Raw genomic sequence first — 25,500 nt, forward strand, 5'->3', positions numbered from 1 at the left:
CTTATAGGGAATGTGAAGTCCACGTGTACTGTGGGATTTCTAGTTCTTTTTTTTATACCAATATAACATAGGGATTTTATGCTTCTGATGGTCAGGAAATGTGGCAGGCTTGATATGCCCTGACCCTGTTACTTGTAAATTCAGTTTAAAGTTAAGTGTCTTTCTTGAAAGGTTCACGTGTCAACAAATTTTTATTTGATTTAAAAGACGTCGACAAGGTGTTGTCTTCTGTACTGGCAAGACACAACACCACGAACACCACCGTCGACGTCGCTGTAACGTGCAATACAGTTAGGTTGCATCTCATTCTAGGACTCAACATAGTTGTTTACTCTCGCCCGCCGAGAACACCAACAGCACTGGCCCTGACAGGAAATGGTGAGGTGTCAGCACACATATTAATGATGCCATGTGCATTTGCTTGCCTGTCACAGTACATCCATCACAGCCCTGGCAACTCCCGAAGAGGCTTTGGCATCGACTGTGCCATCTTGTCTTGCCAGGTAGGTGTGGCGGCTGCGGCTTGCACGCTAGCTCTGTTTCCCTTCATTTCTAACAGCCCGTGCTCCTCTGAAAGGTGTACATCAGTCAGATCCTGGTAGCCTCAGCGCTGGGAGCGGTTGTGGAGGCAGTCGGCAGCGTTCGCGTGATACCCATCGTGGCCTCCGGGGGCTCTCTTCTGGGATTCCTCACTGCTTGCTTCCTGGTCATTTACCCTGCGCCCAACAACGGGTGAGTGCTCTCAATATGTCTGACAACGAAGACAAGAATCTGCAAAGGTTACAGCTGTTCATCGCTGTTGTAGGGAGGTCAAAGCCTCTGAGAAACACACTTTGACGGCATCGGAAACCCCCGACGGCAAAGGTGTGGCAGTGAAGGTGGTGAAGGAGAAGCCCAGCTTCCTCAAACTCAGCAAGGATGGGAAGGCCACCAGCACAACAGCTTCCTGTCACATGGAAAATGAGTCTGCTCTGTGATGGGATGATGCAGGCCACGACGTTCTGCTCTTAAAAAAGCCAACCATTTAAAATCCAGTCTGCCCCGTTCTACTGGTTAGTGACCAGTGATTTGAGTCTCTGGGATGCTACTGAGCTGGACGACCAGTTCAGGGACACTTGAATGCAAATGGCTTTGGATGTACGCGTGACTTTATTGATGAACCTTTCTTCCACCAAACCTGCAATTCTGAAGAAAATCGGCCTAAATATCGGTCTTCACTGCTGTGGACTTTGGTGTGAGGGGTGCTCACCAAAACATCTGCTACAGTAGCATTTCTAAGAGGAGAAAAATTTAGATATATATATCTCGATACCGATGGCCTAAAGTTACTGTAAGTCGTCTTAAATGAAACCTTATTTAAACCTCATTCCAGGACAGCAAGGACGAAGATGACGAGAGGAAGAAATGGCATTGATGCAAAATGTGCATTCACGAGGGCATTACACTCACAAACACCTGGTTCCTGACCAACTGTGGGCAGACGAGTGACTGGTGTGTGTGTGTGTGTGTGTGTGTGTGTGTGTGTGTGTGTGTGTGTGTGTGTGTGTGTGTGTGTGTGTGTGTGTGTGTGTGTGTGTGTGTGTGTGTGTGTGTGTGTGTGTGTGTGTGTGTGTGTGTGTGTGTGTGTGTGTGTGTGTGTGTGTGTGTGTGCGTGTGTCAAAGCAATTTACGTATCCGCACAGGTCCGATCCACACCTTCCGTCATAGAATCATTTAGAAGACAGTATCTCTGTTTGGTGGACGCATCCAGCGGACGTCTGTAGTCATGTGACTCGAGCAGCCGTGACATTCTTCGTGGACAAAATACTGAAGAATTCAGCTCAATTATATTGTTACATTTAACTTGCAAAAAAAAAAGTACAACAAAATTGTTGACGGAATTGTTGACGGTCAGAATGAGGATACAACCCTGTGTTGGGACCACTTACCCTCCTATCTTACCGACAAGTGGTGTCGGAAGTAGGATGATTGAGGTGGGATGGTTAGGAAGGGTCGCGCTAAGCAACATTACCAAAGTCACCAGGCTGACTCTTTCTTCAAGTGAATTTCTTTGACCCCACACCTGCACTCAAGTGTCGTAGAAAATGTGAGCGCTGGATGAACTGTGAAGCTGAAGTGATCTTTTGAGCGTTGTGAGTTGCCCACGCGGGGAGTGTTGGAAGTTGCTGACTATTAGACAAAAAAAAATGGCTGGTTGGGATGTGCTCCTCCTGGGAGTCGGTGTGGAATTTGGGCAGACGGGGTTTGAAAACAAGTTTGAGTCCTTTAAAGGGGTTTCAGGGTTTATTTTACTGTATCATAATGAGACGTTTTAGAATTGACTCACGGATCCTTTTTACTCGTGAATAGTTGCAGAGTTTCCACATAGATTACTTCCATCAGGTACATTCTGAGTAGAGAGAGTCATGTTAGGGGGTGGAGGCCCATCCGAGCGATGACGGTCTCCCAGTGATACTCACCAAAATACCTTTAGTGTTTGAAGGTTTGCATGCAAGAACAACAATATGCATGTGCAGAACACCAAAGTCTGACTTTACTAACCACTCCACGCTCTTCTCCCGCTGTCGTCATCAGTCAGGGACGTGTTCATGCATGACAGTGTCTTTTGTTGTGTCTTCTGTTCCCCTGCTCAAGTCTGAAACTCTACATTGTACTTCTGAAGCCGAGTGTGGCGTCCAACGCTCATCGAAAGCATGTGACTTAAAAAAAAAAACGATTTGCACATTTAAGAGTAAAGTTTGTGACAACACGCCTCCTGTAGAGAACGACCGCACTCGCCGTGCCAAACCCGCAGGACGTGCGTCATCACGAGCTTCTCGTTGCAAACGTCTCCCACTGGCGACTACTTGAAATGCAACTTGAAAGTTTTCTGTTTCACTGCAGTGCAAACTCTTTTATTTTTGGGGGCCTGAGACGCGGCGAGCCTTTTCTTGTCCACTCTGGAATGTTCAGACAGCAGCCTCGCGCTCGGCCTGCTGGGAGATCTCATCCTTTGATTCCATCTGGTGACTTAGAAGATAAAAGTCATTGAATGTAAAGAGGACGTCCTGCGAACTCCTCTTCGCTTAGATGTTTAACACGCCGCTGGGCCTGACGTTGCACGAATCTTGCACATGATAAGTAAAGTAGAAAATATGTTGGTCGTTGAGAAAGAAAAACTCTGGATATTTATTTTTTTAGGTTTGACTTTTATTTTTTCCACAATTCAATTTTTTGGGTTGGTTTGCTCTTACTACTGGAATTGTGCTACCTCCACACTACTACAATACACAGTCATTTGAAAATGGATTCCACCTGAATTCTTTGTCCCCATTTGTAACCAAAGAGATTTGAACGTGGCCCTTTCATGAGTGTTTATGGCTTGGATCGCCTCGCTACACAGTGTAAACTTGACTGAAAGGATAAAGGATTAACAAGATCTCAAAAATGTGAGGACAAAAGCCTCCCGCTTCCATCAGCAATGGTTCAGGAGGTGAGACCAAATAACAAAATCGAATCTTCTTGCGTATATTAAGTTTTAAGGGCCTAGTCTGATGTTAGTTTGCAACAGTTTTTGTCAGAAATAATTCAAATCATTTTTGAATTGTAGATTTACAGCCCCTAAAAGGCCACGTTTGTAGCACAGAAGCGAGTAGAAATACAGAAGTTCAAACACTTGAGTATGGAATGGCTTAACTTGTGGGACTCAACTGCAGTGATGTGCAGTGACAGCTTACACAGTTTTGGTGAGTAATCTTGCCGCCCTCTACCTTTAGATGATGATGATGTGATGATGGTGGTGGTGATGCCTTGCCTTACAATTGAAGTGCTGCACACATGCCAAATATGAAGCTCAAGAGTGTCTTGATGGTTCCAAATGTAGCAGTGTGGATGTAGCTTCAGGTGAACCGTTGGTGTCTTGATGGTTTATAAAATCTCATCTCAGTCTTCTACTCTGGAATGGACAGTTGCAATACACTTTCCAGCTCGATACAATCTTTTCCCTGTTCTCCAAAGGCAAAGTCTCGCACACACCGGTCAGTCTTTGCACTTTCAGCGGCAGCCACCGTGGCGCCGCCTCCCTACCTGGTGCTTCCGTGCCAGCAGAGCACTCCATGAATGTGAGGATGCCGAGTGCGTGCTAGAGTTGTCCATGCAGCCAGCTGAACCCTGTGTGAGACTCTGCCTTGCCTGACGCTGTGGTGACGACAGAGAAACACTTATACACTTTGACTTTAAATCAAGATTAAAGAATGGGAAAGCAAGTATGTGCGGTGTACAATATAATATGCCTTGTGTGACATAAGTCCATGTATATTTTTGTCCTTTAGATTCCTTTTAATTGCTGCTATTAAAAAGATGATTATTTTTTTCGGTAGTTTTGTTTTCTATATAAAGTCTGTAAATATCTCTATTCTGTAAATATGCTTGTACATATATATACACATACTGTGTGCACGCATATATATATATATATATATATATATATATATATATATATATATATATATATATATATATATATATATATATATATATATATATATATATATATATATATATATATATATATATATATATAGACGGACACATGACTGGATGAACACTGTATGATCTGCACCTTTAAAAATGGTAAAACAAAACAAATGAAACCCTGCGTTTTTTTTCTTCTTCTTCTTCATGTGTTTCGCAGGGATCTTCAATTTTCCTCAAATAATTTACACAAATGTTACTGAAATAAATTTTCATGATATGGTTTTCACATGAATATATATGATGAATGTGGCAATTTCTATCCTTACCTCAACCACCCACTAGAACAAGGGCTTATTCATCACGAGTTATAAAACTCAACTGTACTACAACAGTAGTTTGATAAGTAATATAAAAGAATAAGAACTAATGGAACATATTGTGATCAACAATACACAAAGAAAAAAAAAATTGCATTCAGAGCGAGCACTTTCACCTTAGTTTCTGTTCCACACTCTGTTAAACAAGATGAGCAAACAGGTCCAACATCAGGCAATAAAACAGACAGAATCCATGACTCCCTTGTTGTCAAATAAGACATAACAGGATCCCATGTCTTACATCACTAGGCCTTTGATCCCCATATTGAAACTTGTATCAGCCATCCATTGAGAAGCTTTTGGAGGGTTTGCATCTTTCCAGCACAATAAGATTCTTCTACGTGCCAGAAGCCGAGTGTGGCGTCCAACACTGTCAATCAATCCGTTTCCAGGCTGGTGGCGTTTGTTCCGTAGTCGTGGCACCAGGAGGTTGCAAGTTGAATTGAGCAGGTGGTTCCAAACCGATCCAAGTGGATTTTACTGAGAACGAATGGGGCAGCACCACTTCAGGCTGGAAAGGCCAATGTTGGTTGGTTATACCAACTTGACGTACAGTGACAGACACATTAAGTTTAGATTTTAGGACAGTGTCATTGTCTGAAGGAAACATGCAAATGGACAGGGAAGGGGGTCACACTTCTCCAGTGGTGTTTTCTCAACCAAGCCACAGGGGGCGATATTCTTTTGTAGGGTCACATATCCAGGGTATTATTTTTGGTAAAACAACGCCACCCAGCGGTGACCATCGTTCTATTTGTACTATGATGTCAGTGACTTAAGTGAAAAGTCAACAGAGCTACAGTAAATGAAGCATGTTCACTGATGCTGTGTTTGATCAGAAAACTCTGCTTGGTTCATTCAGGTGGGAAAGAACAGACTAAGCTGGCCCCCAAAACAAGTGATAAATATAACATATGTTAATTCTGGTTCTGTTGGAAGGCAGTGCAGGAGGCTGGTCACCACATAGACCATTCATTTCCATGAGTCCAGTTTGGTGGCCAGAACCACAGAAGGGTCACATACTGTATGTTTGAGCTTCAAAACAAAAACATGTGGCGTTTCTATGAAAGAAGACAGCAACATCAAAGTCCAAAGAATTGGGTCCTTTCCGTGAAACCGCAGCATCATAAGAAGTGATGACGTCATGAGGTCGCGGTCCTGTTGGGACCCTATAAATACGGGGTGATCCTCCGGAGACGAGGAAGGCAGCACAAGCCCACTCAGTGAGGTGTGTTGGTTTGGTACAATAAGTGCAGTGGTGTGAGTGGTCACATGCGCACCGGCCCCTGAGACCTGCGACCCACGACTCATCCTACTATATGGGTGCGGAATGGAATCCACGTCCAGTACAGACTGCAAACATCTGTATGAGGAGGAAATCTTGAAAGCCTGTGACGCAGTTCTTAGACTCAATGATGCAGAGTTCCCTGTCAACAAGAATGCGCTCTGTAACATCAGCCCATACTTCCTGTGAGTCTCACAACCCCTCCACAATCCACCTCCACTTTCGACACACAACAAATCATGGGTAACAGCATCTCCCAGGCCTTGTTTCCTCTTCACCGGATCCTATCTTCAGCATCCTCATGTCCCCAGGAGCCTCACAGGCCTTCTCTTCTTCTCCCTGCTCTCTCCATCTGAGTCTGTCCATCCAAGCTTCTGCACAGGAGCAGTCCCTTCTTATAGTATCTTCATATTTGCCACAACTTCTGCTAGTCTATGCACCAGTCTCTAAACTAGTGGTGGGTCAATAGTTCCCCAACAGGCTTGTTCCGACCAATGATACCTCCTCACCAATCTGGTATTTGTTGCAGCTGTAACCTCATTGGTTAAACTGTGAGCTTTCAACCTGCACCACCTCGGCCCTGGATTGCCCACCCCTCCTCTAAACCACACAGGTCTCGCACTGTTCCCTAGAGCAGTGATTCTTAACCACAGGGCAGAGGCCCATGGTTGGGCCATGAGCGCCCCCTAGAGGCCTGCCAGAAGTTTTTTGTTTTACACCTCTGGGCCGTGAGATGCTCCGTTTTCATACACTTGCCACATATGGTGGCAGTAGTGTGTCATTGAATTGACTTGACAGCTGCAAATCTGTGATAGTTACCAACTATGAAGAAGTTCTTAAAAAGAAAAATATAAAAAAAGTAATGGCGCCCCCAACAGTAAAAACTGTTCACCTGTTGGAGCAGTTTTTTAAATGTATTCGAACATTTTATGGCGATACTTTACTTATCTTCTTAGAGTTTATTTATGAAAAAAATTGACGTTTTATCATATTTATTTAATTCAGAATTGTACTCATGAAGTGCAGTTTTTCCAATTCTCTCAACAGTTTTTTGTTTTAGTAATAATTCCTGAACATGACTTGCACCTGGTTCTGCTGCTGGTTGTACTTTTCCATGGCAAATATCTTTGCAGTGATCAGATGGTTTCATGTTATTGCATAAGGTTTTGGTTTGCTTACGTGTATAGTTATTGAAAACAAATGAAACCAGTAATTCTGAAATCAGACATCAGTACTCACAGTAATGAATCAGTTCTATTCCTTCAATGGGCTCTGGACCCATTTGTTCTGGAAAAGGTGGGCCCCGAGATGAAAAAGAACCCCTGCCCCAGAGCCTACCCTTCACCCTAGTTTCCACCCTTGTGTCATCCACCCGTCAGTCGACTGCGACCGTGCCACCCTGCCTGCACTCTCCTCTTCACCCCTTTGATCTCTGTCCACTATTTTGGATAATTTCAATGCATCCTTGGAGCAAGGGGGTGGGATCGAGGTCGGGATGTCCAACGGTAAATGCAAAAATGTACAAGAGCTATCCACTTTCATACACTAAATCCTTTCATTTAAATGTGTAATGTAGGTCTGAGGTGGTTTATACTTGTGTTTCTCTTGGCTCAGGGCTCTGTTTGAACGCTGGTCATTTCCAGGCCAGAGGTTCTTCACCATCTCCAGTGTTCCTCGTGAAATCATGCAGCACATTGTTGAGTTCACGTACACTGGCACCATGAATGTGACGGAGGAGAACGTGCAGGACATCCTGAAGGTAGCGGACTATCTAAACATGTGCTGCATCGTGCAAGCGTGCCACGTGTTCCTGGAGGAGCACCTTCGGCCCGAAAACTGCATCGGCATCTGGCATCTGACCACCGTACACTCCCCAGCATTCAAGCAGAGGGTTTATCACTACATCCTTCTGCATTTCGGGGAGCTGGTGTTCACAAGCGAGTTCACGCAGCTGACAGTGCAGGAGCTTCTTCGCATTTTGGATGATGACGTCCTGTACGTTAGAGATGAGAGGGTGGTGTTCGAAGCAGTGATCCATTGGATCTCGCTGCATTTTTCCCACCGGATAAGATACATCTACGATCTCATGGCTAAAGTAGGTGAACATCATCTTTGCCTGGGTAAATTTGGACCAAGTATTTCAAACCTGTCTCTTTTACAGGCCACGTACCGATACGGCAAATTTAGGTCACCACTTTTTTGGGCCATTAACAGTAGTACTGCTATGTTAACCATGATCATCCTGCTGCTAGATATTCGATCTACTTAAAGGCTAGCTGTGGTGACTTCATCGTGTTTTGCAGGCAGAGAGCACTTGTTACAGCGCTGGGCAATGTTGGTCCTGCCGACCTAAAGATCTACCCATGTTTGTGCTTTGTCTTCAAAGGTTCGTCTAGCCCTGTTAAGTCTAGACTACATCACAACCAAAGTGCTTACCAGTCGGTATGTGCAGTGTGATATGCAAACTGTGACCATGGCCCACGAAGCCATTCGAATCATTGATCACATCAGCGCAAAGACGTCTGATGTGTCTGGATTCAGGGAACTTATTGCCCGTCCCCGCCTGCCAAAGGTCGCTCTGCTGGCCCTTGGGGGTTGCAGAAGGGGCAAACCAACCAATTACATAGAGGCCTACGATAAACGTGCTGACCGCTGGGTCACCCTCAGCAACATTCTGGAGCAACCTCGCTCGTACCACGGTATCGTGTTCCTCGACGGGTACGTTTACTGCATTGGCGGCTGCAACGAGAACGAGTGTTTCAGAAGTGTGCACAGATTCCACTTGCGCACCGGCACCTGGGAAGAGGTGGCACCCATGGACATGCGCCGCTGCTACGTCAGCGTCACCGTGTTTCAAGGCTGCATCTATGCGCTGGGTGGGTCAGATGGGCGACATTCACTCAGGACTTGCGAGTGCTACACACCTGAAGACAACCAATGGACCTGGATCGCATCGATGCTGAAGGTCCGGCGTGACGCCAGCAGCACCGTGTTTCATAATAAGGTGAGGGAGCCCAGACCCCAGCACCAGACTTTCTTTGAAGGGAATTACTTGTCACTAATGTGCGACACTTCTTTTCCTCCAGATCTACATTTGCGGTGGATGTTCTGGCATCAACAGCCAGCGGACCGCTGAGTACTACGACCGGGCCACCAACCAGTGGACATTAATCAGCCCAATGATCAGCCGTCGCAGTGGAATAGCAGTGTTCGCCTATGGAGACCACATCTACGCCGTGAGTAAAACCCAACCCGACTCAACTTTGCTGGACGAACAATCTTGACCAAGGGCATCAAACATCTTCAGACAGCGTACTGTTCCCTAATTCACTGTATTCTTTCCCTTGGCTTGTAGGCTGGAGGCTACAACGGCCAGCGGCGCCTTCGCAGCGTCGAGGCCTACAATCCCCGGATCAAAAGCTGGCACACATTTGCTTCCATGTTAAGTGCTCGCAGCAACTTTGCAATTGAAGTCGTTGACGACCGAGTCTATGCAGTCGGCGGCATCAACATCCTCTCAAAAGACACGAGCGTGGAGTACTACGACATGAACACTAAAAAGTGGACACCATGCAGCGAGATGGGGATTATTCGCAAGGGGCTGGGCTGCTGCGTCGTTTCCGGAGTACCCAACTTGGCTGACTACCTGTTCTCCAGAGACTCCCTGCCATCCATTTATGCAGAAGAAAGTGAAGATGACCTTTTTTGAACTAAATACAATATGTGAAGAGTCAATCCTGACAGTAGCAAGATTCACTCTGAGCTCTGTCAACTCCACTAGCGCCACTGTGAAAACTGTCATTGTAGCTGATTTCATCAACACGGACGCCAACATCCTGATAACAAAACATATCTTCAGCAGCACCGAAGTGGATGTCAAAGTCGGCTCATCACCTTCCATGTGTCCATCTCCTTGTTTTTCTGCTGTAAAGAAATAAACTCATCACTCGCCATCTAATGTAGAATTTCTAAGTGTGAAATTCAGCAAAAGCTCACAACACCGTGTACACCATCCAAGATGACAGTACAATCCCACAGCTATCACCACTTGTGAGGAGTATATGCCACAACCTTGGTCTTACACGAGAGGAACCCGCACACAGATGTCAACACTCGAGAGAAGTTTTATTCAAACTTAACTGAAACAAATTCAAACAATTAAAGGCAAGTACATGGCTTGCATCATCATACATCCAAAACGGACTCCAAAGCTAATAAACCACTCCTGAGCGGCACATGAAAATACAAGAGCAGATCACTTCAAATGCCAATCTGCTGCTACATTCACAAATGCCCACATTTAAATGCCTGCAAAAATTGGAAGTATGTTTTCATATCAAACTGCCTTGTGCTTGGCTAAAAACACGCTCACTCTCCCAACAGGAGGAGCGTTTCACTTCTCCGTTTCATAGGTTTCTTGGTGCATCTCAGGGTTTTTTCCCCACGAAAATAAGGTTTCATTTTCAGAAGCGTTGAGAGCAGATGAGACAGGATTGAGGGGCCATATGAAACAGTTCCATATCAACTCAAAGGCAAACGTGAACAGCTCAACAAGAGAGATCGGTTTTAATCACCCACCTTGAGAGCAGCTGATGGAGCCTTTAAAAAGCCATTGTCCTGTGAATCCTGTGAGACTCGTCTCTTGCTTCATCAGCTGCCTGGTGTTTGTCACGATTCATCTACTATTAGCACTTTGTGATTCGATACTATAATAAATAAAAGTGGGTCAAACAAATGTTGGTTATGGCTTGTGGTGTTTCAGAAGAGCTGTAATAAATCGGGACCCCAGTCCATGGCAGTCTGAGCCACAGCCAGGACGGTTGCGCCGAGTGTGGCAGAAAGGCCCCACATGGCCATCTTGACCAACGTGTTACTATGTGTTCTCCATCGCTGGCTCTTTTCCTGGAGTGATCCGGCCTCCTGGGACGGGCATTCCAGGGCTGCAAGGTAAAAATGGTGACAGATCATCAACAGAGCAGTGTCACATGTTGGTGGCTGCACTCCCGCTTCACAAACAGCTAATCCTCTGCATGTTTCTGGTCATGTTCAAACAGCCCGTCTTTCTCAACCTGAACCATCATGGCTGTCCTAAGGTTTAACCACCACTTCCTGATCATAGATCTTCTACATTAAAAGACGCTATGTTCAAGAGTCTTTACCTGATCTAGGTGAGGTGGTACCTTTGGACTTGTGGAGGCGCCGGAGCACAGAGTCCGGCCTTTGGTGGAGGATGGAGAGCTGGAACTCCTTGAAGGTGCTGATGGACAAACTTTGAGATGGGACAGGAGAGGTACTCTTACCACCTTTACTGTTACATGAGCATCATCTGTTGCAGTGCACTATGGCAATTCATGATGTTAGGTCTTGGGCCATATTTAATTACAAGTAAAAAAGGAGTGTAGATAAAGAGGAAAGTAGTGCCCCGATGTGACCGATGAGTTACATCGAGGCAAGTGCAGACAGATGTGAAGGCAAAACTCCAGCATATAGCAATAGACTGGGACACATTTTACTGCAGTGAGAGCCAAAAACGGGCTCTTAAATACCTGATATTCATGTGCCATTATAGGAGTGTCTCTCTCATGAGTTTGGAAAAAAAACAAAACAAAAAAAACATTTGTTTCACACACAAGCTCCACTCTCACCTTTTACAAGACTGCAGCGCTGCCCGCTTAGACAATACAGAGGGAGGGAACTGGTCAAACAGGTCCTGGGACTGACAGATAAGATCTTCATACGGTAGCTCTTCAGGCATGTGGGAGAGAAGGTGGTGGACCATGGCCATGTCGCACTCTGTCTTCATCACCTCCCTCTTTCTGTGCAAAACAATCTGCAGAGAAGCGCAACAGACAGGACGACCAAACCTCCAATAAGTGACAATGGAAATTGATCTGATACAGAAACAACACAAGGTGCATATTAAGGTTTGACCACAAAACACGCAGCTTTTGTTAACATGGAAAGGACAGCAAATATCTCACACTGGCAGCCAGGTAAATGGGCATTATGGGATGTGATGCCAAGAAGAAATCGTAGAGTCTCTGCGTGTGTTTGAAGACCGACAGCACGTGACCGTACCAGGTGATGAGCCACGACAGCGCAAAGATGGTTCCCACCTCGGACCTGGGGAAACAAAAAGAACTTAGAACATCTATGAACACGTCACAGCTCGAGTAAAACTAAAATACAATGCTCTAACACCCGGGACATTTTAAAAAAAAACGACATCATCTTGGATAGATGCACTTGTATCGGTGCAGATACTGCAACACCCTGCCCCCCATTGCACTCATTCAGATTTCCCAAATCGATTTAACTCAGTTATTACCTTGTCATAAAGGTGAAAATTGAAGGTGTGCTCTACATTGTTTTTCCATTTAAATCGCTATTACACAGCCAAAAACTCACTGCACTGTGTAGAACAGTGTTTTTCAACTAGTGTGCCGCAGCGCACTAGTGTGCCACGAGGGACTGTCAGGTGAGCCTTGGGAAAAGATCCATTCACCTCATTTGTCCAGAGATCGAGGTGGGACATTAAATGAAATTAAATCATGAACAACTAGAACGTGTTGACGCTCTACCAACCGAAGGCAACTACATGGATCTGGTCACATTCTTCCTATACTTTACGTTGACTCGTCCATCCCAAGCAACAGCGTTCCTCTTCCCACACACTCACAGTGAAGAAGCTGGTCAAATGCGCGACTTCCATTTGTTTTTAAACCTGTTGTGGCTCTAACTTGACCATACACACCTTCACGACAGGATGATGGATTGTTCCTTGTCTGACTTGACTGTCTGCATTGCAGAGCTAACATAACGTCTCACTTTAAACTTTATTGACACTTGTAGACAAAGTTTGCTTTGTTGTTTAACGTTTGGCTAAAAACTCAATGCAGAACCAAACAAATGTGCTAAAAAAATGTGAAGACAAAAACAATTGTTGTTGTGACGCAAGCTGAGGCAAAGAATGTAAAATATTTGTCTGGAAATTCCCCAAACAACAAGTTCTTTGCCAAAATAGCTGAGTGTCAGTTGCTACAAATTTTCACAAATGAAAAGAGATTTTAAACAAGACTTTCAACTATGCACATTTGTTCTTAGGCCGAGGTTCCATTGGTGGTGAGTCTTTTTTTATTGAACAAAGTGTGCCGCGGTTTAAAAAAGGTTAATAAGGTTCGAATAACTATTGAAAGTTTACCTTGAAAAATAGAGGGACGCACATTTTGCTTCATAATTCTAAAGCCACAAACTCAAAATGAACCCATTATATAACTGTGGTAGGAAAGTGGCTAGTGTGGTGACGTGGAAGAACCACCTGGCCATGAAGTCATGCAGGTCAGCATCCACTTGCTCCAATAAAGGCATCAGGTAGTTCAAGATGTGTTTGGTGCGGTCCATTGTGGGGTCCATGAAATCCCTGGATGCAAACACATCAGCTTGAGTCTTGTGGAGGAGGTGATTGGAGACTGTTGGTACCTGAGGTGATAGTTGGACAGCGTATGCAGCATGGCGATGGCCATTCGCTCGCCCACCACCAGCAGCAGCGTGACTGCCACGTCATGGTAACCCTGGTAGTAGTGCAGCTGCGGGTTTCCTTTTAAGACTTCCAAGATCACATCGATCAGTTGCTGCTGAAGCACACCTCTTTCTGAGACCGGCATTCCTGAGGAATACATTTCATTATTTCCTTCTTGACAAAAAGAAAGTAAATCATTGAGTCTAGAAATCCTGAGAGGAGATACCAGAAACAGACAAGACCACCAAACCGCAAGGTTAGAGCTGCTGCCTCACAGCATAGAGTTTGTGTAGTGGTGGAGATTTCATCCCTGTCTCACTGTTTTCCTGTACAATGTGCATATATAATGTTTTTCTGTGCAACAAACCTTTAGGGAATCGTTTCATTGACCTTTTAACATCCAAAATGACTTGGCTGCAGTCCTTATGGTTGGCCCGAACATCTTTACCTGCAATGGATATGTATCCGTTTTTTTGATTTTTAAAAGTATACACTAGCATGTTTCTTGTGCTCCCAGCTGCCACTTAGATTTAAAATATATGAATAAGTTAAATGCAACTGTGAGAAAACTGCTTACCTGGCCTGTGAGGTAGATCAAACGCATTGATGTTCAGAAGTTTGGGCCAAACCTTTCTACGTAGTTCATCTGTAAGCAAGCCACCATGACTGGAAGCTGCTCTCCTCAAGGTCTCGATGTCCACCGGATCACTGACCACATGAATGAGACAAACAATGTGCCTTTACCTTTATGGACAACAAGAGTTAAAATATAAACCCTATAGAGGGGCAGCATCGCTGAATTTAAACAAATCCATCTGCAAATATATATGGAGTCAAAAAAGAAATGATGCAATCAATTTATAGACCAAAAGGTATTCTAGACTGTTGACTCATCACAGTAGCCACCTTTGGCAGATATAACAGCTGAACACATATGAGGCATTCTTTCGACAATAGAAATCAAATAGTCTTCAGAAAGTTCTTCCCATGTCTGTTGCAGAAGTTCCCATAAATGTGTGGCACTTGTGGGTTGCTTTGCCTTCACTCTTCTGTCCATTTCATCCCAAACCAGCTCAATGGGGTTCAAGTCTGGAGACTGTGCCTTTAAACTTTTCAAGTTTACCAGCTTGTTCTTCTTTCGCAAGATAGTTCTGGCACAGCTTGGACTTATGTTTTGGGTCATTATCTTGCTGTAAGATGAACCCCTGAACAACTAGACGCATGCCAGAGGGTATTGCATGGCGCTGCAGGATGCTGTGGTAGCCGTTTTGGTCCAGGGTGCCTCTCACTCGGAACAAGTCACCAACCCTGGATCCAGCAAAACAACCCCAGACCATCACACTTCCTCCTCCATGTTGGACAGTTGAAGCCACACACCTGCTATACGCCTGCGAGATGAACCCAAGATTTGACTGGATGAGTTGCAGCAAGAAAACCATTGCTAAGAAGTCAGAATAAGACAAAGAGTCTTGGACTGTTGAATCAAAACTTGAAATCTTCGGTTTGTCCGGCGTAGACTAGGTGAAAGGATGCTTCCATAGTGTGTGGCTTCAACTGTCCAACATGGAGGAGGAAGTGTGATGCCCTGGGTTTTAGCTACTCTGATTCACTTTTCCACCCATTGATGTCAGACAGTTTTTTTTTGCTGAAATCTACAGACAGAAATTAAGTTTGTGTAAGAAGAGGCTATTAGTGTGAATACAGCATCTGGGATGCAAATTATGGAGCCCAAATACGGCACTTGATTTTTAAAAAAGTAAGGAAAGCAAGGAGACTGTTATAACCACTGTTATAACCCAGTTGCTAAGCCGCTCCATTCTAAAGCACTAATCCACAATTTCCTCACCCAAACAATCCCTCATGTACTTGCAGTCTGGTTTTGTTAGTACAAGGGCATTCCCTTTGTAACTATGGTCTCTTTCAGGTTCTCTGTACCTTAACCAAAGGCACATATGTGAATATTGTCCAATTCAAATCTTTAGGGACTTTTAAGAAACGGATGCTCAAACATCACAATCAAAGCTCATAACCAAATCACAACACAAGAGAAGACAACAACATGTCAAGACTTAATAGAATACAAACCTGGATAAAGCTTGAGTGATGACAGCAAATTTTTGTTTCTTCCCACAGTTTAGATCTAGAAACAGAAAGTGAACATTGAACAGTTATTCTGCTTGGATCTTACTGCGGGTCGGTTAATAGGCGCGGGTTCTTTCTTTGATTCGATGTATTTGCTGTGCCTCGTCTCCCCAGTGAATGCATAATTTGATCATGCAATGTAATGTAAATTATACTGTAGAGTACACATATATCTGTAGGGCTGCTGTAAATGTATGTGAAATTTGAGGTGCCATGAGACAGACCTTTGTCTTCACTTGTCTTTGTTTTTAGCACAAACGTGAATGAGTTGGTCAAATGTGTCATAAAATAAAATAAAAAATAAAAAACTGAATAAAGAACAACAACTACTGTAGTCCACATCAAATCAACACCAAAACACCTGCCTAGTAACCTCAGACAAGACAAAGTTCAGCACATAGTGTGACCAGGTATGTGATCCAAAATCCCCCTCCATAACAGCTGGGTTTGGCTCCAGATATCTGTGATCCTGAAAGATTTGGGACAAGTGCCGGAGGATGAATAATATACGTGGGTCAACAGGGGGAGGTGATATATTGAAGGTGAAATGAATGCAGAGGAAAATTTGGCGGACAAACACAAATTATTGAGAAGTGCAACACATTCAGACAAAGTTATAAACACTGAGTGAGTTGAGATTCCAAAACCCAGTCTCGACCCGTCCAACAGCTAATGGCTAGTTGTGCAAAGGTACCGGTAACGTTGGTCAATTTAAAGTATATATTTAGCAGGAGTCAGGAGAAAGACAACACCTTTTTACTTAAACTAACGTGTAGAACGTGTACATTTCACTGGTTAAAATGGAACATGTAAATGTGGCAAGCCACACCAAAACTGTTAAATACTTTAATGTCACTGCCGTTAATTCAAACGGACAATATTAAAACCTTGAAAATGACTTTTTCTCACATACGAGTAGAGTAAAAGGTTACACTTCATTGAAAAGTTTTTCCCCCACTTACCCTTGGTGACAGGTCCATTCTTACCAACACTGGCTTCGACGCTATGTTTCCGTCGCCTGTTCCTTCTCATTCCCGTGAAAGAGTGACAACGAAGCAGAAATATTGATGGAAATTCGAAATGACGAGCAAAATATCAACAAGCGTGGACACAGGTTTGAAAGACAGGACTGTTAAGAAGTGGCAACGTAGCTTTTGACAGCTGCTTCTTCGTGTAAACTTGTACTTGTCTTGAGCGCCATCTACCGCACAGACGTCGGTAATGCTTTATTTGGTGAAACAAGCGCACGGATGGCGCATAAAAACACTTTGTCTGGGCCTCTCTTCGCGGACTCTTTCCAGTTGAAAACTTTAAGGTGCACTCTCCAAGGTCTTCTGTCCTCAAAAGAAGTGAACAGTACAAAAATAGTAGAAAAAACATGAAATACAAGGAGCCTGGCAAAAGTATTTATTAGGTACATTTTCACACAATTTTAAAAAATAAATTTACTTCACTATGAACTGAAACAATATATAAAGAAAATAAAGAAAGCTGAAGGAATCACTGAGCTCAGCAGAGGTCACACCACATCAGAAGCTACTGCTGCAAAACACAAAGAGAGCACTCTTAGTCAAAGATGATATGCAACACTTAATTCTTGAAAAAAAGAAATAAGATTAACCGACTGACCTTGGCCTTCTGGTTCTGGACAGGCAGGAAAAGTTTAAATTCTGCTGGGAGCTCATCCTCAGAGTATAATCTATCAGAGAAATATACCCGTCTGATTCGACAGTTGGCGTGGATCTGAAAAGGAATGAAATAACTTAATATTCTTTTTCTCAGTTATTTTGTTTGCAAGTCAAAACAAGAGATTCCCTCTAACAGATGATGAATTGAATTCAAAAGGTTTGAGTAAAGAGTACAACTGTGACAGTGGAATCCATGCACAAATTCTCAAAATAAAAGTAGAATACACAGAAAAAACCTCGAGACATGGTGTGCACGCTCATATCATCTCCACAACTATATAATTCCTATCCCGCTGAGGCTAACCTGCACTCGTAGTGTCTCAATGTAATTGGTTCCATAGGCTCTCCTGGTGAAGTCGGACAAGTTGAACTGGATCTGGTTCCAGCCGTCATCCAGCCTCATGGGCATGGTGCAGATGAATGGCTTGACACGCGTTGTGCTCTGGTAGTTGCTGGCTCGAAAACGACGACGGACATTTTTATCATCCAACACCTGTGTCGTAGCAATGGTAAAGCATAAAAAGAAGCCGTTGACTAATCCAAACATTTCGGTCACAGACAAAACGCCATTCATTGGACAGTACCTGAACTTCAAAGGTGAAGTATTTCTTTAGATTTTTGATGATCATGACAAGAAAAGGAAGCTTGATGCCCAATGTCTTTTTGGGATCAGCAGGGCAAGCAATGTAGGTGGTGCTGTAGAAAGAACAAAAAAAAAAAGTGAATCTGTAAATATTACACCCATGAATATGTCGGGCAAAAACAACTCACAAAGTCAAAACCTTACCTGACATTTGTTCCCTCAATGTCCAGCACCATTGAATGGATGTCATTATCGATGATCCTCTTGATGTGACCATTTCGCACCTGCCAATAGTGAAACCCATATATTTCATGAGCCCCATCAACCAGGCGAGGTCCGCTATCATCTCCCATTAGGGGGTTTTCACAACATGACAGTGAGCAGCGTTACAATGGAATTCATCAACTTTGGACATATAACAGCACTAATGGCTGCTAAAAACGGATTAATACCGATCAGCGTCTTTTTCTGACTACACATCGGCCCAGTCTTTATTATCTGTTCCTTAAATGTCAAACTTTTATTAACAACCGGGACAACGCCGTGACTTGGTGTGCCTCACCGTTGCTTGGCAACGAGGCTCACTGGTCAACAAGACGACGCAGACATGCACATACATGCAATGCAGTAAAGTATCTCAATGAGGCCATTTATTCAAGTTGTAGAGAGAAGTAAGTAAATAATATGTGTTCGTTTGCCGTTTCCCTCCCAAATCGTCGACTGACTGGGAGGTGGTCTAAGCAGACAAACAAGAACGAAAATATTCTCCTGTTACCCAAGTCAGGCGAGCAGTAGTTACCACATTACTGAGTGAAATGGTAAGACTGATTCGAGTTATTAAAACCACCATATGAAGAAGTTTTCAGCTCAAGATGCTCCGCTGAGCTGACACTGAAGTGTAGCTAATGCTAGCTATGCTAGGTTACTCATAGCCGCTTACCTTTTTATCCCATATCTGCAGCGGCTTACTGCCAATGCTATACAGAATGGACAGGAAACCGCTCTGGAATGTGTTTTTAAACATAATGTCCGACCTGAGGTTCCAACTAAAACACGTGAAGTGTCCGAGCCACTCGGAAGTTGGCGTTTGTTTACAGTTTCAGCTTCCGTCTCCAGGCCTGCAACTTCCGGGATACGAGCTTCGTCGTTGAAGAAAAAATAACACTAAAAGAAAACACAATTGATTTGAATATGATCGATTTGTTTTTGCATTTGAATAAGTTTTCTTTCTGCTTTTAGTTTTCATCCCGAGGTACTACAATGTGCAACCGTTCTTGAACACACGGATAATCGGAGTTTCGTCGTCATGTTTTTTTTTTGTGCAGCTTGAGAAAAATCATTTTAAAATACTGTAACAACGCTGAATTTATTTACTTTCCGGGTTTCGAAGCTTGCGATTAACAGTATGTGTACACGTCAACTGTAAAGCTCTCCACAGACCTCTCCCTCCCTAGAGTCAAAATTACAATTTACATGTTCATATTCAAAAAGTTCCAATGCAACGACCCATAAAAGTAGCGACAATATAAGAATTTATAAATGTAATAATTCATGATTACAAGCAGCAGAGAGCATTCCTCCAAATGTCAGTGGGCCACAACTGGAAAGTTTCCCTTTGCATTTTTAGCAGTATTGTAATTTAAAAGCTCCGACTATTTTGAGCACATTTTCCACAATTTTAAGTGTAAAGATCAGCGTAAAATATAGGTCTGTTATCTGGCGAAGTCATTGCCAGTCTGTGGCTGCTCCAGGACCTGCTGGAAGGAAAATCCACACTGGCTTGGAAAAATCTTGATTGTGGTGCGGGATTGGACGGTTTGTAAAAAGACCTGAAACAAGCATCCAGTTTGGTTGAATATTAATTAAACTAAACAAATGACAATTTCAAAAAAAGTCATATATTAGAGTGGTAATATGAAAGCATTAATGATTATAGTGAATTTTTACCCCTATTATTCCAGACAATATTGTTCATTCAATCTGTAATGTGGTCATCACGTCTTGGGTTTCACAAAATTTCACTGGAAAAACTGCATTTGTTCATTCTTTCTGGCTGCTAATGTACAGGGGAGGGAGGGTGTCACGCAGAGAGAGGAACTCTGCCATGTTCTCCCAGCCTGCCACAACACAGCTTCTCAAGTACATGCGCTCATTCTCCATGCTACATGCCATCGTCCACTTGTTGGCCTTCACATCGTAGTATTCGACCTGCGAGACCGCCTTGCTGTTGTTCATGCCCCCGACAGAGAAGAGGCGCTCTTCAACCACTTCAATGGCAAAGTGGCTTCTGGGCATCAACATGGACGGCACCGCTTTCCAGGAGTTGGTCTCTGGGTTGTACACCTCAGCACTGCGGAGGCATCGGAAACCATTTGTGCCGCCGACCTGAAGGAGCAGTAACAAAAAATGCTTTGAGGATTTTGTTTCCAAATCTTGTTACATTCAAAATGCAAACATGTCCCATACTTGTATTTGCTATTTGTCGTCATACGTAAGGCATATGGGGTCTGCTGGTTTCTCAGAGAACACAATTGCTGACACCCTGTTGGTCTTCATTTTCAGTAAGCTCTTTGAATATGAGCAAACTATTTTGAATTGATTTATTTGGAGCATCCAGACTAATGGATGGAGTTAAAGGGAGGTAAAGAAGAGAGTGCAGGCAGGATGGAACGGGTGTAGACACCAGCTACTACCAGCAAGAGTCAAAGCGAAGCTCACCCAGATGTATGGTTTAGAGACAGTAGCTCTGATGCTAAGACAGAAGCAGAGTTGAGGATGTCATTGAAGAACACAAGAAAGGACATGATCAGACAGAAATGTGGAGTACTTCGGAGACATTAGTAAGGCTCTGATGATAAGAATGCTGGAGTTGGAGGACAAACAAATGAGGTTCAAGGATGTGATAAGGGGGACATGAAGAAGTTGGTCATGTCTGGGGAGGAGACGGGTGAAGGCTGTGGTGACCCCCGATGCGAAATGCTCACTTGTGTTCAAGGCATTAAGCTAAAAAACTGGCTACTTCAGTAGACGAATACTTTCATTGACGTACTGCATAGACTTGGTTGGCATACACCATCATTCCAACTCCACAACGGCGGCTGATCATGGAGCTAATCCTGGTCCACTGGTCACATTCTGGATTGTAACATTCAGCTGTTCTCAGGGAGTTTTCTCCATTAAATCCTCCGCAAATGTAAATCTGAGGAGATAAAACATCTCAAAACATTACTGATATGCCACCTAACCTTTCAGAGACATTTCTTCTGAAGGCCAAGTCACTTTTTAAAGGTTGGATTAGCCACTTTTTTTTTTTCTAAAAATGAAGGAACTCCTATGTAATGAGCTGAAATGATGCAATAAAAAGTATTGTCAGAAAGCGAAATTGGGTGCTGCCTTTCCATTTTTGTATTTTAAAAATCTATTTGAAAGTGCATTTTCAAGTATGCTAGTCCCACTGACTCATACTATTGAAGACTGATGTGTGTGTGGGTGGCAGTTAGCGGAGCCTTTCAGCATGGTGACAGAAACTGCAAAGGATTTGTTGAATTAGCAACATTTCCTTTGAACAAACGCTGCAAACGGCTTAGCATGAGCTCCTGAATCAAATGCCACCCAAACAAAAGCTCACTGAGTGGGTGATGTCGTCATCGCTGTTGACCTCCTGTAACAAAATAGTCTCCCCTGGTGAGTTTTACGTATGAGGTTGCCCTTGTGGACAGTTACTTGCGGAGACTTTTCAACGGTGGAAACTCCCTCAAGGTTTGACATGCAGCTATTGTTTGTGACCCTCACCTTGCCATGTAAGGTGGCGCAGCTGGCCTTACTCCTGCATTCATACATTGGAGCAATGTGGCTCCACTGGTTGGTCTCCGGCTTGTAGCGCTCTGCGCTGCGAAGTTGAATGCGCTCATTGCTGCCCCCCAAGGCGTAGATGTAGCCACTGAGTGTGGTGACGCTGGTGTCATAGCGAGAACAGTGCATACATGCCACCTCGTGCCAGGTGCTAGTTTTAAGGTCAAATCTGTACACGCAGTTGAAATACTCTCCTTGATTGCACCCACCAATGCAGTAGATGAACCCGTTGAGGAAAACAACTCCATGATGAACACTTGGGTGCTCCAGGGTGCTGGTCAAAGTGACCCACCGGTCCGCACGGAGGTCGTAGGCCTCGATACTGTGCAGTCGGTCCGTGTTATTATAGCCTCCGAGAGCCAGCAGGACAGAGCGAGGGAGTCGAGGACGGGCAACCAGGTGGCGTTGAGCTTTCACATTCCATCCCTTGGTCCTTAACTGGTGAATGATCCGAGTGGCCTTGTCCACTATGTTCAAGGAGTCCGTGTCACTTTTCACCCATTTGTTGGTAATGACTTTAATCCTGATGTAATCTGGATTTAACAGTGCCAGGCGGACCTTAGTCGAGGACAGACAGGAACAGAAATATGTTATTATGGAGATGCAGATCTGAGAAGAAAGCATGTATTTCTCAAACAAACAATGCGTCCCTCATTTAACACACAACAGTATAGAAGACTTTTTCTTTGACAACATTTTTGCTTTATAACACTGCAGAAAATTACCTTTAGTCAAGTGTCAAACCCCAGGTTTGGGGCCCAAATCTGGTCCCAAATTTTTGGAATTCGAAAAATATGATGGAAATATAACTTTTGTTGTTTTGTTCATGGAGGGCACATAAATACAGGGCAAGGACGGCACTTTGCCCACCGCTATATGAACAGTATACTGTCAGTATCACTTTGTAAAATGAGTATGAAAAAATATTGAACATTTTTATGATATTCAATTTTTTTCCGTGATGTGCCTGTACACTGTTTGGCCAGTGTTTTGATTTTGGGCCTAGCGAGACTGAGTTTGACGCCCATGCACTATGTATAATGTAGATATAAAATACTGAGATTCAAAATCATACATTGCTGTCTGAACCAGCGTCCTCCAAAACAGTGGTTAAGATTTAAATACACACAGAATCTGTCAGTCGTATTTGAATATTCACTTACACTCATTTGTTTCAGTGTTACTTTACTCACTTTGGACAAGAGCAGAGCCATGTGTCTTCTCCTGTGTTCGGGCTTGTGGGCGATCCAGCTAACAACGGCCTCAAACACGCTGCTCTCATCCCTGACGTCCAGGTCGTCTCTCTCTAGAATGTCCGCCAGCTGCTGCACAGACAGCTGTGTGAACTCACTGAAGGTGATGACCTTTTCAAAATGGTTCGCAACATAGGTGTGTGCCGCCTTGTTTTGAAGTTTTAAAGAATCCATGGTGTTGATTGATCTCCAGATGCTAACACAGTTTTGGGGGCAAAGTTGCTGCTCCAGAAATTTCCAGCAAGTTTCCAAGACGCTCTGGGCGTTGAAGTAATCGGCCACCTGCAGCAGGTCGTGCACGTTGTTCTCCGTCACCGAAACAGAGCTCGTGTAGGCAAACTCAATCAGCAGCAGCATGGTGCTGGGAGACAGATTGGGAATGACAAAGTCCTTCTGGCCTGGAAGCGACCAGCGCTCAAATAAAGATCTAGGAGGAACAGACAGTTGAGACATAAAGAAAACATGTTAGAAGCCTGTCACAAAAGACTACACCTGCAAAAAGGCCATTCAAGTTTTTGCTCGAGTTGCATAACCCACAGAGTCAAAGATGTCAAATGGAGAGTCATTTAAAAAGTGATTTGACAACACCGACGGCTCAGCTATTTCAAGTATTAAGCTTCAAATGATTACTTTGTTCCAGAGTTCAAAAGCATGATATGCAACACTATGTATAATCTATAGCAAAACATCAACATGCCACATATGTAAGAGTAAATACAGTGGTACCTCGGTTCTCGACCACAATCCGTTCCAGACGGCTGTTCGAGAAGCGATTTGTTCGAAATCTGAATCGATTTTTCCCATTACACTTAATGGAAAAAGAAATAATGCGTTCCAAGCCTTAAAATAGGCTTTTGTAGGAGTGAATGTAGAGTGTCTGCTGCAGGTGGCTGTTCCTCTATGTGTGTGGCCGCTGCATGTGGGAGGGGTTGCCGAGTGAGTGACGTCTCTCCAGAAGTGAAGAGGTGCCCGGTGCGTGTCCAGCTCTGAATGTGCGCTTCTGTGCAGTTTGGCTGTGACAAAGTCATAAACCAAGTCACGCTCTGTCCCAGACTCGCCTCATCCCTGTCCCAGCTCCAGCCCACAACAGGACATCAAACCCTGGAGTGCGTGCTCCTCGGAGGTGTCGAGAGCGAGCACCTCCCCTGTGACACTCTACCACGGTCCAGTGCGGCGACAGGAAAGGTTTTACACCTCAATATGAAGAAAAAACAGTCAGTAAATGTAGCTAACGGGACACGTCTGCATACAGAGGCTGCGCTATACACAATAACAAAGCGCCTCCTGGGTCAGCTGATCGGTCCGCGCACGTTATTTTTTTCCGGCTTATTTCGGGAGAGTTCTGGATTTTTGTTTGAAATCCGAAGCAAAAAAAATCTCAAAATGTTAGTTTGAACTCCGACTTGTTCGAATTCCGGGATGTTCGAAAACCGAGGTACCACTGTACAAGGATCAGCATGACTTACCGGAAGTAGAGGCTGCAGTTAGAAAGAACAATCTTGTGAACAGGAAACTCCACATTTTCCACTCGAATAACGGCGTCACAATATTGTCCTGCCAATCGCAGCTCGTTGAGAACTGATGTTGGCTTATGCACATTGGATTCGGCCATCTTTAACTGTTATGTTTCTTTGTGGGTTTTTTTTTTTTTTAGGGCCAACAACAGTGTGGAGCATTCCAGACACCGTCTGGCAATATTTGGTCCAGCTCACCTCTGTTTTTTATATCACTATTTTCAGCTTTTGCGTTAATAATACCGCAGCCTAGTCAGATTTCACTGTTAATACTTTGATGTTGCAGTGCAATGTCTTTGAAGTTACATTGGGATCGTGGATGTACTCACTCTTTTATGTTTAAATTTGTTGTACCTCAGAACACAGAATAAATGGTTCTCTGTGGTTTTGTCATTTTGATCGACGACACATAGTCACCAGCTGCAGAATTCTGAACGTGTACCAAACTGCAAACCTTGAATAATGCTGTAAAGGAGCCCTCATTGGTCTGCAGCAACAAAGATGAGCAGGTTGTCTAAACTCCCTCACCCTCCACAGGTATAACACTCTAGCACCCTCAGCGGACACAATGTGTGCAGGGAGTCTGGGTTGACAGACGTGGCACACAGTTGCTGACTCTTCGCCGAAGACACTGCTAGTAGGAGAACCACTTTGAACGATAGGGAATCCAGTGAAACCTGTTCCAGGGGTTCAAAATGGGTGCCCTGTCATTGAATCCAGAACCGTCTGAAGCTTCCATTGGAGACACACAGGGCCGGAGGACAGGCAGAGTCTGCGAGCTCCTCTCTGGAACCGTGCGCTCAGTGAGTTGTTGAAGACGGGAGTTCGGCCA

At 44.0% G+C, this 25,500-nt stretch overlaps 5 protein-coding genes across 9 annotated transcripts in view; 2 read left to right on the forward strand and 3 right to left on the reverse strand.

The window, feature by feature from the left end:
• Positions 1–4,424, forward strand: part of LOC128756759 (solute carrier family 45 member 4-like) — a 37,918-nt gene extending 33,494 nt beyond the window's left edge. Inside the window, exons 14-16 of the mRNA XM_053861396.1 lie at positions 435–503; positions 578–732; positions 806–4,424. Coding sequence (XP_053717371.1) covers positions 435–503; positions 578–732; positions 806–977 — 396 coding nt within the window. The 3' untranslated portion in view covers positions 978–4,424. The remainder of the gene's footprint in view (positions 1–434; positions 504–577; positions 733–805) is intronic.
• LOC128756761 (TBC1 domain family member 20-like) lies at positions 2,986–16,938 on the reverse strand. Of its 3 annotated transcripts, none has more exons than XM_053861401.1 (11): positions 16,741–16,938; positions 15,722–15,776; positions 14,214–14,344; positions 14,004–14,084; positions 13,597–13,783; positions 13,436–13,537; positions 12,099–12,240; positions 11,763–11,947; positions 11,298–11,386; positions 5,074–11,057; positions 2,986–4,176 (listed from the first exon to the last, which is right to left on the reverse strand). In XM_053861401.1, the coding sequence occupies exons 1-10, from the start codon at positions 16,808–16,810 to the stop codon at positions 10,876–10,878; spliced, it is 1,224 nt and encodes a 407-aa protein (XP_053717376.1). In that variant the 5' UTR covers positions 16,811–16,938; the 3' UTR covers positions 2,986–4,176; positions 5,074–10,875. The 3 variants fall into 3 exon arrangements, with proteins under 3 accessions (XP_053717376.1, XP_053717374.1, XP_053717375.1); XM_053861399.1 differs by having other exon boundaries at positions 2,987–4,176; positions 11,277–11,386; XM_053861400.1 differs by having other exon boundaries at positions 3,027–4,176; positions 10,696–11,057; positions 11,277–11,386.
• On the forward strand, positions 6,015–10,466 carry LOC128756760 (kelch-like protein 10). Of its 2 annotated transcripts, none has more exons than XM_053861397.1 (5): positions 6,015–6,302; positions 7,732–8,212; positions 8,504–9,121; positions 9,204–9,353; positions 9,473–10,458. In XM_053861397.1, the coding sequence occupies exons 1-5, from the start codon at positions 6,163–6,165 to the stop codon at positions 9,824–9,826; spliced, it is 1,743 nt and encodes a 580-aa protein (XP_053717372.1). In that variant the 5' UTR covers positions 6,015–6,162; the 3' UTR covers positions 9,827–10,458. The 2 variants fall into 2 exon arrangements, with proteins under 2 accessions (XP_053717372.1, XP_053717373.1); XM_053861398.1 differs by lacking the exon at positions 6,015–6,302 and adding an exon at positions 6,317–7,622 and having other exon boundaries at positions 9,473–10,466.
• Positions 16,939–17,177: 239 nt separating the features above from the next.
• cfap20 (cilia and flagella associated protein 20) lies at positions 17,178–19,157 on the reverse strand. Its single transcript, XM_053862820.1, has 6 exons — positions 18,990–19,157; positions 18,254–18,333; positions 18,051–18,162; positions 17,771–17,959; positions 17,408–17,521; positions 17,178–17,320 (listed from the first exon to the last, which is right to left on the reverse strand). The coding sequence occupies exons 1-6, from the start codon at positions 19,071–19,073 to the stop codon at positions 17,315–17,317; spliced, it is 585 nt and encodes a 194-aa protein (XP_053718795.1). The 5' UTR covers positions 19,074–19,157; the 3' UTR covers positions 17,178–17,314.
• An 83-nt stretch (positions 19,158–19,240) lies between these two features.
• Positions 19,241–24,861, reverse strand: LOC128757491 (kelch-like protein 10). Of its 2 annotated transcripts, XR_008414379.1 has the most exons (6): positions 24,621–24,861; positions 23,095–23,581; positions 21,842–22,459; positions 21,099–21,248; positions 19,997–20,434; positions 19,241–19,878 (listed from the first exon to the last, which is right to left on the reverse strand). XR_008414379.1 is itself a non-coding variant. In XM_053862818.1 (5 exons), exons 1-5 carry the CDS (start codon positions 24,764–24,766, stop codon positions 20,090–20,092), a joined length of 1,746 nt encoding a protein of 581 aa, XP_053718793.1. In that variant the 5' UTR covers positions 24,767–24,861; the 3' UTR covers positions 19,241–20,089. The 2 variants fall into 2 exon arrangements, 1 of the variants encoding a protein (XP_053718793.1); XM_053862818.1 differs by having other exon boundaries at positions 19,241–20,434.
• Positions 24,862–25,500: the final 639 nt, after the last annotated feature.

The sequence above is a fragment of the Synchiropus splendidus genome, chromosome 4 (assembly GCF_027744825.2).
Source record: "Synchiropus splendidus isolate RoL2022-P1 chromosome 4, RoL_Sspl_1.0, whole genome shotgun sequence".
Taxonomy (NCBI): Eukaryota; Metazoa; Chordata; class Actinopteri; order Syngnathiformes; family Callionymidae; genus Synchiropus; species Synchiropus splendidus.

What these genes read in the sequence shown, in the direction of transcription:
- LOC128756760 (XM_053861397.1), top strand. Translation starts at nt 6,163, where the DNA reads ATGGAATCCACGTCCAGTACAGACTGCAAACATCTGTATGAGGAGGAA. An exon ending in AACATCAGCCCATACTTCCT is followed by an intron (nt 6,303 to 7,731) that starts GTGAGTCTCACA and finishes CTCTTGGCTCAG; the next exon opens with GGCTCTGTTTGAACGCTGGT. An exon ending in ATGGAGACCACATCTACGCC is followed by an intron (nt 9,354 to 9,472) that starts GTGAGTAAAACC and finishes CTTGGCTTGTAG; the next exon opens with GCTGGAGGCTACAACGGCCA.
- LOC128756761 (XM_053861399.1), bottom strand. Translation starts at nt 16,810, where the DNA reads ATGAGAAGGAACAGGCGACGGAAACATAGCGTCGAAGCCAGTGTTGGT. An exon ending in GAATGGACCTGTCACCAAGG is followed by an intron (nt 15,777 to 16,740) that starts GTAAGTGGGGGA and finishes TTCTGTTTCTAG; the next exon opens with ATCTAAACTGTGGGAAGAAA. An exon ending in CTGTCCAACTATCACCTCAG is followed by an intron (nt 13,538 to 13,596) that starts GTACCAACAGTC and finishes GTTTGCATCCAG; the next exon opens with GGATTTCATGGACCCCACAA.
- cfap20 (XM_053862820.1), bottom strand. Translation starts at nt 19,073, where the DNA reads ATGTTTAAAAACACATTCCAGAGCGGTTTCCTGTCCATTCTGTATAGC. An exon ending in TGCAGATATGGGATAAAAAG is followed by an intron (nt 18,334 to 18,989) that starts GTAAGCGGCTAT and finishes CACTATTGGCAG; the next exon opens with GTGCGAAATGGTCACATCAA. An exon ending in ACTTCACCTTTGAAGTTCAG is followed by an intron (nt 17,960 to 18,050) that starts GTACTGTCCAAT and finishes GCTACGACACAG; the next exon opens with GTGTTGGATGATAAAAATGT.
- LOC128757491 (XM_053862818.1), bottom strand. Translation starts at nt 24,766, where the DNA reads ATGGCCGAATCCAATGTGCATAAGCCAACATCAGTTCTCAACGAGCTG. An exon ending in AACTGCAGCCTCTACTTCCG is followed by an intron (nt 23,582 to 24,620) that starts GTAAGTCATGCT and finishes TGTTCCTCCTAG; the next exon opens with ATCTTTATTTGAGCGCTGGT. An exon ending in TGGCTCTGCTCTTGTCCAAA is followed by an intron (nt 22,460 to 23,094) that starts GTGAGTAAAGTA and finishes TCCTCGACTAAG; the next exon opens with GTCCGCCTGGCACTGTTAAA.